The 14044-nt window shown below is 43.1% G+C and overlaps 1 protein-coding gene across 1 annotated transcript; it reads left to right on the top strand.

Moving 5' to 3' along the window:
• The first annotated feature begins 1143 nt into the window (after positions 1 to 1143).
• plcd4b (phospholipase C, delta 4b) lies at positions 1144 to 14034 on the top strand. Its single transcript, XM_068572721.1, has 16 exons — positions 1144 to 1367; positions 3554 to 3630; positions 3866 to 4024; positions 4438 to 4666; positions 4997 to 5126; positions 5343 to 5574; positions 6575 to 6776; positions 7033 to 7177; positions 7779 to 7931; positions 8697 to 8867; positions 10553 to 10709; positions 10940 to 11056; positions 12160 to 12338; positions 12446 to 12578; positions 12738 to 12887; positions 13053 to 14034. Exons 2-16 carry the CDS (start codon positions 3612 to 3614, stop codon positions 13142 to 13144), a joined length of 2268 nt encoding a protein of 755 aa, XP_068428822.1. The 5' UTR covers positions 1144 to 1367; positions 3554 to 3611; the 3' UTR covers positions 13145 to 14034.
• Positions 14035 to 14044: the final 10 nt, after the last annotated feature.

Below are 14044 nucleotides of genomic sequence, written 5' to 3'. Positions count from 1 at the left end.
GTTTTTTGGAGAGTTTTCCCTGATCCAATGTGAGGTCCCGGGACAGGAATGTCGTACGTGTACAGACTAAAGCCCTTTGAGGCAAATTTGTTATTTTGGGCTATACAAAATAAACTCAAAATAAAGCGTGTCTTTTTCCGTTGAGGGATATTGCAGCCAAAGTTCTGAAATTATTAGTTTGGATTTGGTCGGTTGTTCGTCAGTCAGAAGAGAAAGCGGCTCACCTGCGCTCTCTGAGTGCTCACTCGGAGCAGTGATGAGCCTTAATTTCCCTTTCACCGGGACATTAACAGATTGTGGCCCCCATAGGTTCCATTACCCTCACAACGACCATCCATTCATCCATCATCCATCCAACCATCGCAGAATCCCACCGCTCAAGCCTTCCATTTGTGAGCAAATCCGATCCCCAAAGGAGAAGCTTGTAAGTATGCGTTGGGTGTTTTTGTCCGTTTACCCTTTATGAGGAAAGAGCTGCCGTGTCTGAAGCCTTTTCTTTCAAATGGACATTAGTGCATTAGTGTGACTGGTTTGAGAGTATCGGGGAAAGTGACGTCTGTGTTGCTATTTGTGATTCGGGCATCCACATTGTCGGATACTGATATACACCAGTGGTTATCAATACAGTTGCATCCAAAGCTGTATCCAAAAGGCTGACTTTCAATCAAGGCTCTGCTTTGCAGTATGTGGCATACTGCCAGGATACACAGTACAGTCCTCTATCATCCTTGACTCAGACTATTGCAAACTTCTGAGATCAGATTGCAGGATATCAGTCGGTATTTCTCATTGTTTTATGATTTGGTTTCTTTACCCCCGGCACAGCAAACCTTTTTCCCTGAATTGTATTACCCTTATCGGTCCCAAAGGATGAGGGAGAAAGGCAGAAAGGACGAGGCAAAGCCGACTGTGGGGAGTGTCCCCCCCACCCACCAGATGCAGTAGGCGGGTCTGCGGATGGCAGAGTGAGGGAGTGGCAGGAAAGGAAGGAAGGCAGTGGGGGGAGGATGAGGAATTGAGGGTTGTAGAGGAGGATGAAGAGGGGCGGGAGCAGAGCGTACCAGCGTGCGGCAGCAGTGACTAGGGAATCAGGTTTCCCAGACCCAGCAGCGAGCGGGGAGGAGGCTGAGCCAGATTTCCCTGAAGACACTCCCAGCCTTTAAATGCCCGGAGCTCAGCTAACGGTCTCCGGACTCTGCTCGAGTCTGGATTTCAGCGTACAGGGCCAGTGTGACATACCCTGAGACTTCTCTCGGGCCAGCCAGGGTCCAACCCCCCTCGATATCTGAGGCCCTCTCTGGGAGGCACCCCGAGTACACATCTCTGGAGGTCGGCTCAGAATACCAGCAGTGAGAGGTTCACTTTTGGTAAGTCTAACTGGTTGTTTTTTTTTCAAACAAAATATACAAATTGTAGTTTCACTGACCAGTCTTTCTCTCTTCAGCCACTGTTGCATATGGGCTTTGCTGAAGTGATGCTTTTCTGTCTCATATTTCGGCCTCTGGTTCTAATTTACTGTGCACAGTCCTCCCTCCTACTAGACAAAGTTATATATGGATTTTTATTGGACGGACACTGCCTGTTCACTGGTGTGTAGAGTTCTTCACATAATTCTGTGCGGGGAAAAAAAAATAGAAAAGAAAAAGCAGTCATGAGTTCAGGACACAGATCCCAGTGTACTGGGGGAAGGGGATGTTACAGTGTTGGATATAACTGATTTAAACCTAGACTACAAACTAGAAGTACACAAGAGAAGAGCATGAAGCTGTTGGTCTTCATGGCTGACTTGTTTATTCCCAATGCGGCTGTTAGTCATGTGTGGGTGTGTGTGTGTGTGTGTGTGTGTGTGTGTGTGTGTGTGTGTGTGTGTGTGGTCAGTGAAGTGGCCTTGTGTGACTCATCTTGCCTGAGGAGAGCGCACATCCAGAACGCATGGCCCCAAAAATAAAACAACGAAGCGTGACCTAATTGCAGCTTTTAAAGTCTGCACGTTGAAGTATGAAGGACGGGGTGCTGAACCTTCAGCAGTGAAATAGAATCTGGAAAAACTTGGATGGGAAATAAAAAGGTATTTGACGTGGCCCTGCAGTAAAAGCACAACAAGTTTATGGAGCAAATAGTTGTGGAAAATAGGCCTCATGGCTTTCATGGTCAGACTGTTGCTTTTTTTCCCCCTTTTTTTGAGTAAGAGTGAGATATTAAATTGTGTGTAACTGCGAAAAGCATTCCTCGCATCCTGTCAGTCATACTGTGGTGAGAACTCTGGCGACTTTTCTCTCCAACTTGCCAGGAGTGGCTGGCACAAGGGGGATGTGGAACACGCACAACCCAAGACTAGATCTTGTTGTTTCAGGAGACAATTAAAGGAAAGGATAGCTGTCAGACGGGGAATACAGATGTGCCGACTTTAGAAATCCTTTCCTCTCCGGAAATGTTTCGTCCACATTTATCAGTGAGGGGCAGAGATAGTGGGAGTTTATCAGTTTTTCACGATAAGCGGCAAGTCTGCTGCACAGTTGTCTCATTAGGGTTTGGGCCTCGGTTTGGTTTCTAATGCAACACATTCTGAGCGTGTAAGTCTGTAAGCTATGAGTGCTTATTACTATAATGCAATGCTATTAGCACTGTCGATTATAGCGTTATATTTTAATAAAGCTATAATTGACATAGCTGTCACCAAAAGCCTACTGCCACGCGCTTTAAGGTCACATCATAACATACATATAACATAATATGGTCACAATGACAATGCTGATGTTAAGCAGTGGTTACCTTCACCATGTTCACCATAGTTTACTGAGTTATCATGTTTGAATTAGCTTAACCAACACAACCTGAGGTGGATGGGAATCTTGTTTGTTTTGCAGGAACTTGATCAAAAACCTAATCTTTTTATTTTTTTTACCAGAGGATGGCGATAGATGAAAGTTAGGGGAGTCGCCAAAGTCATAAAAATTTCCTCTGAGAGGAACACAAACGTCGGTACCCAATCCAACAGCAATAATCCATCCAATATGTGTGGAGACATTTCAGTCCAAACCAAAAAGCATTAACCTCATTGTGGCGCTGGATTAAAAGTCACAGGATACATCCTCAGGACACCATGAACCCCATGATCATCTTAGAACGCTTGCTGTATGCTCACATGTAGTTAAATCAAATAAATAAAACATCTGTCTTGATGTCTACTATTGATTGCACAGACTGCTGAGTGGGTGTGAGCTCTCTTTCTCATGCTGCAGGAGTTGCTATGCCCATCATGAATGATTAAAGATTGATGGTGTGAGGGAATCAAGAGATTTAAATGCTGACTCGCCCTGAAAATACCTTTTTTCGGGCATTTAGGGCCCATAGTCTACTAAATCTGGCAGATTGTATCCTCTTTTAGGTATACTAAGGTTTTGTAGAACTATTTCAATTTGAAACAGGGTGTTGCTGAACGTGTGAGCAAACCTTCTGTGGGAAATTAAAGATTCATACTGTGCTGTTATTATTTGTATGAAGGTAGTTTATGCACACAAAGCTTTAAAAAACACTTTTTGTTTGGAAACAGGGGAAAGCATCTGGAACAATTTGCCACACATTTCCATTGGCATGATTCAAGAATAGCAATGGCTTCTGAAGGTTCACGTGAGTAAATGTTAACCACTCAGACTAAGTAAAGAGAAATTGTGATGATTTTGCAACTTGTATAAAGGTCTACGATCTAATAGAAGTCAAACTCAGTGTTAGAATAATTGGAGTCTCCTCCCTGGCTTGCCAGTTTTGATAGTATCTGAGGTATAACATGACCATGGCCTGTTTACATTACAAATATACAAATACTTTACGTACACATACAAACCCGAACCCTGACTGGGTGCAGGCATCCAAGATGACCTAGATGTCAAGGTGATGATGGCGGGGTCGACTCTGAGAAAAGTCAAGTCCAAATCGTGGAAGAAGCAGCGCCATTTCCGCCTCCTGGAGGACGGCCTGACGATCTGGTACAAGTCCAGATGGGCAGGGAGAGGCCACACCACGTGTGAGTACCCAAGTATTCAATCTCATGTTCTCGGTCTTCGAGAGAAACACTTGTGTTAATATCGTGTCTTAATTGTCTTAGTTTTTGTTCCCGGATAAAGTTGTGCCTTATCAAATTGCCAAAGTACTGAACTCACATACAATTTTAGGGTCAGGTAGTATTGGTTTCTGGTATACTGGCCGGCACCAGGAGCCCAGCAAAAATACATTTGTCCAAGTAGCCCCTGCAGTTTATAATGGGGTTGTGGTGTAGTCCAATATAAACCAGCCTTAAAGGTCCACAATAACAATGTTTCCCAACCCAAGCTCAACCTAAAACCTGCACACAGAAGCCGATGAAATACATATTAAAAACAGTGTAATCCTCCAAACACTGAACTATTACTTTACATCAACACACCTGTCATTTCTCAGTCTCAGTTACGGAGGTGGAGGCTGTGCGTGAGGGCCACCAGTCGGAGGTCCTGCTGAGCGTCGCTGAGGAGTTCCCCGCCGACGTCTGCTTCACCTTGGTGTTTCACGGGCGCCAAGGCAACCTGGACCTTGTGGCAGAGTCGCCGAGTGAAGCCAAGGCCTGGATCCAGGGAGTGCGCAAGCTGATTCACAAAGCCCAAACCATGGATGAGAAGGAGAGGCTGGACCAGTATCCTTTTGTGGTCGTGCACCACTGTGTCTGGTAATCTATGACCAAGGGGCTCCAATAATATTTAAAAAATGTAAATCATGGAGCATGTGATGATCACCCTTTTCTATATTTTAAATGGCCATGCCTTAAACTTGGAAGAACAAGGTCTGGTGAGGAAGTTAGGTAACAAACAGTTCAGGTGAAACCATTGAAGTTTGCTCTCACCATGCGATCATCCCATCGATGAATTCCTCTAATAGACGTTAACGATTTTGAATGAAGTCTTTTAAATTTGAACTCTTGATCCACAACACTTGTGAGCTGCCGTTTCCCTCAGCATCTTCTTAGGTGGGTCTGGGATTGGTTTCAGAAAGCTGACAAAAACAAAGACGGGAAGATGAATTTCAAAGAGGTGCGGACGCTGCTGAAGATGATGAACGTAGACATGAATGAGGAACACGCTCTGCATCTCTTCACGGTGAGTTTTTGGCGCATTGGTGTCTGCAGAAATTGAACCTGTGACTGTCTGGTCCCGGCACAGTCTCAGTGACCAGTAGGCTTCCTTCATTTCTTCTTGTCTGATGTTGCATTTTGGTCTAACTAGATTGTAGAACAGAAAAGTGTTGCGCAACTCAGTACTTTGACTGTCTCCAAACCCGGACACCATGAAATGAAACCACCTTTGTTCACACAGATGGCCGACAAGTCCGGGAGCGACTCTCTGGAAATCGAACAGTTTGTCCATTTCTACAAGATGCTGACTCAGAGGGATGAAGTGTGGAAGGTGTTCCAGGACTACTCCGAAGATGCAGAGAAGTTGATGTTGAGCGAGCTGGAGAACTTCCTAAACATAGAGCAGCGGGAGGGAGAGCGGAGCTCCCAGCATGCCCAGGAGCTAATCGACCGCTACGAACCATCTGAATCAGGTGAAGATGGCTGACGACCCACAATTGAGGCAATGATAGGAATATGTATAAGGTGTTCTAATGTTAAATATATATTGAACATGAATATTTAATGGAGCGGTAGCACTTGACTTTTCTAATACCGATGTCGTGAAGCTAAATATACACAGGAGCCTGTAGCTTAGTGGTGGCGGGATGACGTATTTTTGTTAGCCAATCCCGGAAGTTAGCATCGCAGTGGATTCCACGACAAAAAGCCAACAGGGTTTTTCCATTGGATGATAGATTCTAGCAAAAAAAAAAAGCTCCATGGCAAACCCAAGTTCGTGATACATACAGGCTTTGTGTAGAAAGATAATATTCACAAATGAACACCTCTTTTATGTTTTAAGCGTGAATGTAACCGGTAGCAGTAAAGAGCTAACATTACGTTACAAACAAACTACATCAGGGCAACATGAGCATGAGTATTCACAACGAGGCTGTGATGACAGCCTGTGGTCTAGTGTAGCCACTTGATAGCAACCTCCTTTTCTTTTAGACACTTAAGCTATGTATTTTACATCCAAGAAGAAATTGTTAAAATCTCTTAAACTTAACCCCAGACTTACTTTCAGTAACCTAACCAAAAACCTATGAAAGAAAACTTCTGACTTTGAGACAAGGGAAACGGAAGTAGAAAAATGCAAGCTAATTTCCTGTTTTTAGGACATTCCTGTGTGGACAAACGTAATGGAGCACCAAAAGACAGTGATCCTGGGAGCCATACATTGACTTATAACCTGGTTGAACTTTTGCAACACATGATTTGAGCGTGTGAAGTCTTTCCAGTCTACTTATTAAACTCCAACCACTTAGCAAAGTATGATACGATATGACCTGCACTGCTTGATCTGTAAAGAGTCCTGCAGACAAGAGCCTTTAATCTCGAGTCAAGGTAGATTTGGCCATTGTTTTACTTTCTTTTAACTCTGATTGTGCTCTTGTGCAAACAACCATCTGTCCGATACACTCTGTGCAGCCAAGAAGCAGAACGCCATGTCGCTGGATGGCTTCCAGGCCTACCTGTGCTCACAGGAGGGCTCCATATTTAAACCTGAGCATCGGGAGCTTCACCAGGACATGAGCCAGCCGCTTAGCCACTACTTCATCTCCTCCTCACACAACACCTACCTCCTGGAGGACCAGCTGCGAGGACAGAGCAGCCAGGAGGCATACATCCAGTGAGGACTGCTGCACACACACACATACACAGTTCAGGCTTAATACTTGTGTTCATTAAATGTACTGATGAGAGATCAGGGAGTTGACATTTTTAGCTTTAATAAAAGCAAACTGAGACCTGATCGCTTACAAACATATTGGATCAAGTTTGTCATGTGTTCTTGCAGTAGATTCATATGCAACATACACATGAAACAAAACAATGCAGTTTACTTACTTACTTACTTACTTATTTATGTGTGCGTGTGTGTGTAGAGCCCTGAAGAGAGGCTGCCGTTGTGTGGAGGTGGACTGCTGGGACGGCAGTGATGGGGAACCCGTCGTTTATCACGGTCACACTTTGACTTCTAAGATTCTTTTTAGAGACGTCATTTCAACGCTGAAGGAATACGCCTTCAAGGTGAGCAGCACTATCAACTCGCACAGAAAACATCTTTCACCGAGCGGTATACAGCAATGCGGCTCGGTCAGATTTTTGTCATTATTTTTATCTCTTAAATTCAAGGATGTCTTGCCAGAATGTCTTTCCGAGTAACAGACCTTCTTGTGAACAGTTTGCCTCAGAACAGAACAAGTAGTCCCTATAAAGCTCTTGATAGGGCGGTCTTGGGGTTATCCAAAATGCTGTTATTTGCCATCAATATTCTTCAATGTTGTGAGCACCACAAACAAAATGTAAAGTCAAATAAAATGAAAAATATCTTCATGGCGACCAGAAAAAGCGTGAGGCACACAAGGAGCAGTGGGTAACCCTGAAATCAAATGTACCCCTGCTGTCTGACCCACATGGAAAACCACCAGGAACTTCTCACGAGTCTCTACGTCTCCATTTCAGCCCACTGGATCTTTCCTGCTCAACTTTAGGACCATACGATGCGGAAACCCGATACGGTGCTTTTACCACCGAGTTTGCAGTAGCTGATACAATTGTAACATATAAAGGACCGAAAACAGAAACGATTTAAAGGCCACTATTGTGTCTTCTCTTTCCTGTTGGATAGGCATCGGACTTCCCAGTCATCCTGTCTCTTGAGAATCACTGTGGTGTGGAGCAGCAGACTGTCATGGCCCAGCACCTTAGTCAAATCTTGGGTGACACACTATTGACCGCCCTGCTGGATGGGCAGGCCCCTCAACAGCTTCCTTCTCCACAGGTGAGAATCTATTAGGGGATTTGCGGCTGAAATCCCGAACATTTTCTCCAAAAAAAACAGACTCTTTCATGTTTTTAAACCTCACCTTTGCATGGCTGTCTTTGTGTTCCATCTTAAGATAGCGACGCTGTTACATTGTTTTCTGACCAAACATATTCAAGTCTGATATAAAGCTTCGCTCAACATTCGGCTCCGAGTCAGTAATTAACCTACTCAGGCAAGGCCAGATCTAGGGGAAACTTCGGTATATCATTACCGATACAGAGACATTTTGAAGGTAAATGGTTTCGTGTGTGCCTCACTATCTCTCTTGCACTCATCCTGAAAGCATCACCATGATATAACTTCCAACCTCTTTTCCATTAGAGCACTTAGGACAATCAATGCTAACACGGAATAATGGCAGATACATGCTATGTGAGGAATTCCATTGAGGATTTTGGAGATCTAATAGCGGTGCAGTGCTGCAGTTAGTTAGGAGACAGCAAAGCGCTGGAAGATGGACCCCCTTCAGGAGTCGTCTGGGTATCAAAAACCAAGAGTACTCAAAAACTGTGACATTGGAGTTCATTGTCAATTTGTCACGCTTTGCATCACTCATTCGGCACCCATTCAGATGACATCAATGAATCTCTTCATGTAACTGGGTTTAATGAAGTCCTCAGATCTACTTTCAAATGAATAGGACAATGCTACAAATTAAGTTGAGGAGATTATCACATCCCACATTGAGACAAACTGCTCTCACCAATGTGTTCATCACAGGAACTGAGGGGGAAAATTCTGCTGAAAGCCAAGAAGATCAGCGATCCTGGAGACTGTGTCGATGAAACCCTGACGGATGAAGTTAGTGATGAGGAAGAGATGGCTAACGAGGATGCTGAGAGCCTATCTACAGAGAACTTGCCTGCTGAGTGTTTAAACGAAACGGGGAAGGTACATAAACTTAATTCTTCATATTTCTGGAAGACCTCAGATCCCTTGATAAAATGTGTGTTTTTTTTCAATTCAAGAAACTTTATTTATTTATTTATTTTAGCGCAAGTTGATTACCGTGAAAGTCGGGTTACAAGCCGCTACTATGGTGTCCCCATTAGCGCCCCGCTGTAGCCAGCTAGCGCTGCTGCTAGCTCTTCGCTAGCTCCCCGACAACCACCAAAGAGAGCAGGACAAGCCCCGGCTCGACGCCCGACTCGGGCGGCGGGGACGCGGGCAGTAGCAGCAGTAGCATTGGGGAGCTAGCAGCAGCGCTAGCTTGCTACAGCGGGGACACCCACCGAAGGTAGGAGCGGCTTGTAACCCGACTTTCACGGTATGCCCACAGTAAGTGGAGACATTTTTTTCCTCAGGGAATGTAGAAGAGAAAGACAACAATCAGGACAGACGTGAATGGAGCTTGATAGGAGAAAGAGAGACAGGAAACTGAGTCCATGTAAGAGACGGTGAGGCGAGACTGGAGAAGAAGGAGGGAGATAGTGAAAAGAAACAGGAAACAGGGATATTTGAAAGAAGATCAAGAAAACAGCATCCATTGTGCGTCTCCTGAGTTGCTGGTGTCAGCATTTCCCTGTGAGAGATTAATTGGAAGCATTTGTGGCTTTAATGATTTAATCAAAGGTAATGGAGGAGAGAGAGGCAAGTATAGTTGTTTTGCACTGATTTATTGCTTTGATTTGTCAATATTCAAGGGGACATATATTGGCTTTTTTTTTTAAAAAAATACTTGCATTTGGGTTGTCTGCTAGAACATGTCATTGACATACTTTACTGTTCAAAACAGATTATTTTGTCTCTGAATGAATACACCTGTATTCACTGAAAACGCTCCATTGAAACAGCCAGTCTGCTCTGATTGGCTTGCCAGAATAATATGGTGCCTAAAACACTGGCGGGGTTGTCTTATTTCACAGTTTGTGGGTTGATAGGTACTCACACACTGTAATCAGTAATTAGCTCAACATTTGCATGAACATCTAAATAATATATAGTGTTGCATATGGCCGTAATAATTGCTCAAATTGAGTGAAAGTTCTGTAGGTGTAGTTGCGCTATGTTTACATCATGATAATATTTTTCCAATTAAATTCCCAAAGCATTAATTAAGCAGCTCTTACCTCACAATTAGGCAGTAATCTACAACAAACAAGTCAATTTTTTTCTAATATTGTGGAAAATAAATAAACTATTTCAAAATAATTTGCAGCAATTCTCTGCTTCCTTAACGTGCTGCAGGCCACTCGGTTAAATAAGGGCAGATGTTTTTAATGCACTTTAAACACCTTATCTAAAGCGTCCTATGATACAGGTGCTAGTGATTTCTTTCTTTCTTATGTATTAGATTTTATATTGTCCATTTGTTTAAATGCTTTTATGATAATTTTATGGGTGTGGATTTTATTGTTTTTCTTTGCCGAACATGCATTGTGTGGTTTATGAGTGAGTGGCTTTGTCTTTCCCTGTCTTTGTTCAAGTGAGTTCACTTGAGGTCAAATTCCAATGGCTCCTGTTGATATGGCCAAACAGTATTGCATCTTGACTGTGCTGGTATGCATTTGTGGATGTTTGCATGTAGAGTTGTCTGTAATGGCTCATTTGGCTTTTTTATTCTGTTACTTTTTCAGAAATCCAAGTCCAAACTGTCCAGGGCGTTGTCAGACCTGGTGGTTTACTGCAAGAGTGTGCACTTCCATGGCTTTGAGCACGCTCGTTCACACGCCAAATGCTATGAGATGTCCTCTTTCTCAGAGTCCAAGGCCAAGAGGCTCGCCAAGGACGCAGGTGAGCATGAACACGAGGGGACAGTTACATTTCAAGTGGATGTCATATTCCCAACATAAAATATATTTTTTATAACCATGAAATTTCTACGTGTAACAAAGTGTATCTTTCTTTTTACATTATTATATTATACATAATTACATCTAAGTCATAGATGGAGGAAGAGCAGATTTCTCTGGGTTCATGTTATATAAATTGAGTGGTTTAACTCTCTGCAAACCTCTCTTCAGGGACAGATTTTGTGCAGTACAACGCACGGCATCTGAGCAGGATCTACCCCGGTGGCCTCAGGACGGACTCCTCCAACTACAACCCCCAGGAGATGTGGAATGTGGGCAACCAGATAGGTGAGGAGAGGTTGCTCCCCGGCTGGTTAAAGAACCACCAACATCTCCTGTTTCAAATTTTAATGCTTCAGGATATCTGAAGTCCACATACACACGTCCCACACTTCAGCGTGGGGCTGGAAACCTGATTTTTAAGGATCAGGATCTGAAAGGTCCAATTATGCTCATTTGGAATGACATGACGATAACGTATGATCCTGTGCATGGATAGAGATTTGGTCGGTATCAATTGGCCAAATATGAAGATTACGCACAACGACAACATAATACTGTCGCAGCTGGATGAAAACCTTGTAACTTCCAAATGCCATGCATCTTAAGTCATTGTTTGATTTTAAATCATGTTATAAGATTTAATACTAGTTTAACTTACAAAATATTACTTAAGATCACTTTAGTTTTTACACCAAACCTAGATTTTATTAAATTCTATTGGATTCCGTATTTAAAGTAGAAAAAGTAAAATTACTCATCATGCAAAATGTCTCATTTCAGAATAATGGCAATTATATTATTCACTTATAATTATTGATGCATTATTGTGTTCATCACTTTAATAATGTTTCAATAAAGGTGGAGCTAATTGAAATGACTTTGTATAGCACTGTGTTGCTTCATCTCCAAACTTATGCCATCATTTATTAGTTGAATTAAATGTTGTTATTATTCATCTAATCTGCGAGGGACAAATAAACGTAGTGGAGTAAAAACTACAATATTTGACTCCAAAGGTGCAGCAGATTCGAACTGTAACGTAACATTAAGTGTTACTTAAATACTCAAGTACAGTTCAGTTACCTCAAAATGTTACTGAAGCAAAGCGCTTGAGTAAATATACTGAGACCAGAGGTCTGGGTCAGACACAGAGCATCTTCCAGCAGCTGGAGGAGTTTAACATGACAGACGCTTCCTGTCACGAGGCCTGAAACAGACGCCGCCGGCTCCTGATGAAAGACAGTCCTCTGCTGAGACTCCTCGCATGAACTTTGATGGCTGGATTGTACAATCTGGGGTCTGGGAAATCATGCCATGGAGCCAAACAAAAGAAGAAGAAACAGTTAAATGCATTATCTCCCTTCTGTTGTTTTCCTCTCTTCCAAAAGTGGCTCTGAACTTCCAGACAGCTGGTCTAGAAATGGACCTGAACGACGGGCTGTTCGGGCAGAACGGCTGCTGCGGCTACGTCCTCAAGCCGGACTTCATGAGAGACGCCAACACTCAGTTCAGTCCGGAGAAGCCCAAGGAGCGGCGAGGCTACAGACCGCTCCGCTTATCCATACAGGTTCAAAACTGCATGTTGGTTAAAGGTTGCAAACTGTGTTGCTTCTGTGTAAGTGCAGTGCAGCGGCGTCTGCAACCAACACGCCGCTCTGCTTGTGTGTTTATCAGGTGATCAGTGGGCAGCAGCTCCCGAAGGTGAATCAGAAAGAGGGCTCTATTGTAGACCCCCTGGTCAGAGTGGAGATCTATGGGGTGCCACAGGACCAGGCCAAGGAGGAGACCAGTCACATCAACAACAATGGTGAGAGCGTGGTCAGCTCTTTGTTCCATCAACATAATACGTGCATTTGATTTGCATATGGTTTTGATGAAATGAGCATCAGGATGTGAAGGTGAAAACTATAAGATGACCGCAAAAAATACATGTGGGTCATACTCACTGCTCTGCTGCCCTCTGCAGGTTTTAACCCAGTGTGGAACGAAACCTTAAATTTCGTGGTCCACGCCCCCGAGCTGGCTTTGGTTCGCTTCGAGGTGGAGGACTACGATAAGGCGTCCAGGAACGACTTCATCGGACAGTTCACTCTTCCGTTTACGTGCATTCAAGCAGGTGAGTCACAAAGTAGGGCGCAGGTACGGCTCACTGCAGTGCTTATTGAATATGTAGATTCCATCATATGTTGCCTCAGATACCAGACACAAGGAGAACTCCTGCCACTCAGTTCAAAAAAGCTTTCTCTGATCTAAATTCCTTCTCGGTGTCTTTCCCTTGCAGGGTATCGTCACATTCATCTGCTCTCCAAAGATGGAACAGCCATCCCTCCCTCCTCCCTCTTCGTCAATGTCAGCATCTCAGATTTCACATGAAGAAGTCAAATCTGAGGATACAGGAGGACAGAAGTGGACAATGAAGAACAGCATGCACCATTGCTTTTATCAGATATTGGACATTTGCCAGGAGAGTAGGAGGGGAACATTTTTCGCCAACTTAAAGTTGCAATGTGTAAGGTCAAGGCGAGATTTTTACTTTAACGTTTGCTACTTTAGAAAAAGTAGTAAACGTTGCTGTGGCTTTTCATTAACCATACAGGAAAACATTCCAAAAAGTTATGATTTGTGGTTTTAATGTGGTTTTATTGCTAAAAATTAGCTAAGCAAGCTACAACGTGAATGTAAACGTGAAGATTGTAAGATGACAGTTTTATTTTGACCTGAGTTTTATCAGTTTGGCCAGATTTGGGATGAACACGTCGCACCGTGAAATAGCATTCAGTGGGTAAATGTGTCAGAAATCAACTTAGTTCGACTAAATTTGTTTCTCAGCATCACAACAAGAAATTTAGTTTCTGTATTTGTGAGTCTAGACAGCTACAGTACGAAGAGACAGGAGAGGTTAAAAGATACCATGTAGTACTAAAAACGTGTAAAATCTGATCAATTTTAAATTAAATCTTTTATGGAAATATTGCCTGCAGGATTTGTTTTATTGGCTGGAGAAGGAGGGAACATAAAGGATGACTGCATGTCTGGAATTAAAACATATACCCCTCTTCAATTAAATGTATTGTATATGCGAAAGTGACAGTACCTGAAAACCCTGAAAGTTAAAACTGCCAGTGTTATAAAATGTATTATTAATTACTCAGAACTTTGCATTACGATGGTGAATCTACGATTAAGTGCCTGCTTGGATTATTTCTATTAACTAATGTACTAATTCCAAAAGGTCATGTTGTGTATAATGTAAAATGTATATACGCCTGTAAA

Source organism: Clinocottus analis, unplaced genomic scaffold, assembly GCF_023055335.1.
Source record: "Clinocottus analis isolate CAN_PGR_092001 unplaced genomic scaffold, fCliAna1.0.p SCAF_12, whole genome shotgun sequence".
NCBI classification, from domain to species: domain Eukaryota; kingdom Metazoa; phylum Chordata; class Actinopteri; order Perciformes; family Cottidae; genus Clinocottus; species Clinocottus analis.
The sequence above is the reverse complement of the archived record's forward strand: the minus strand, read 5'-3'. Positions and strand labels throughout refer to the sequence as shown.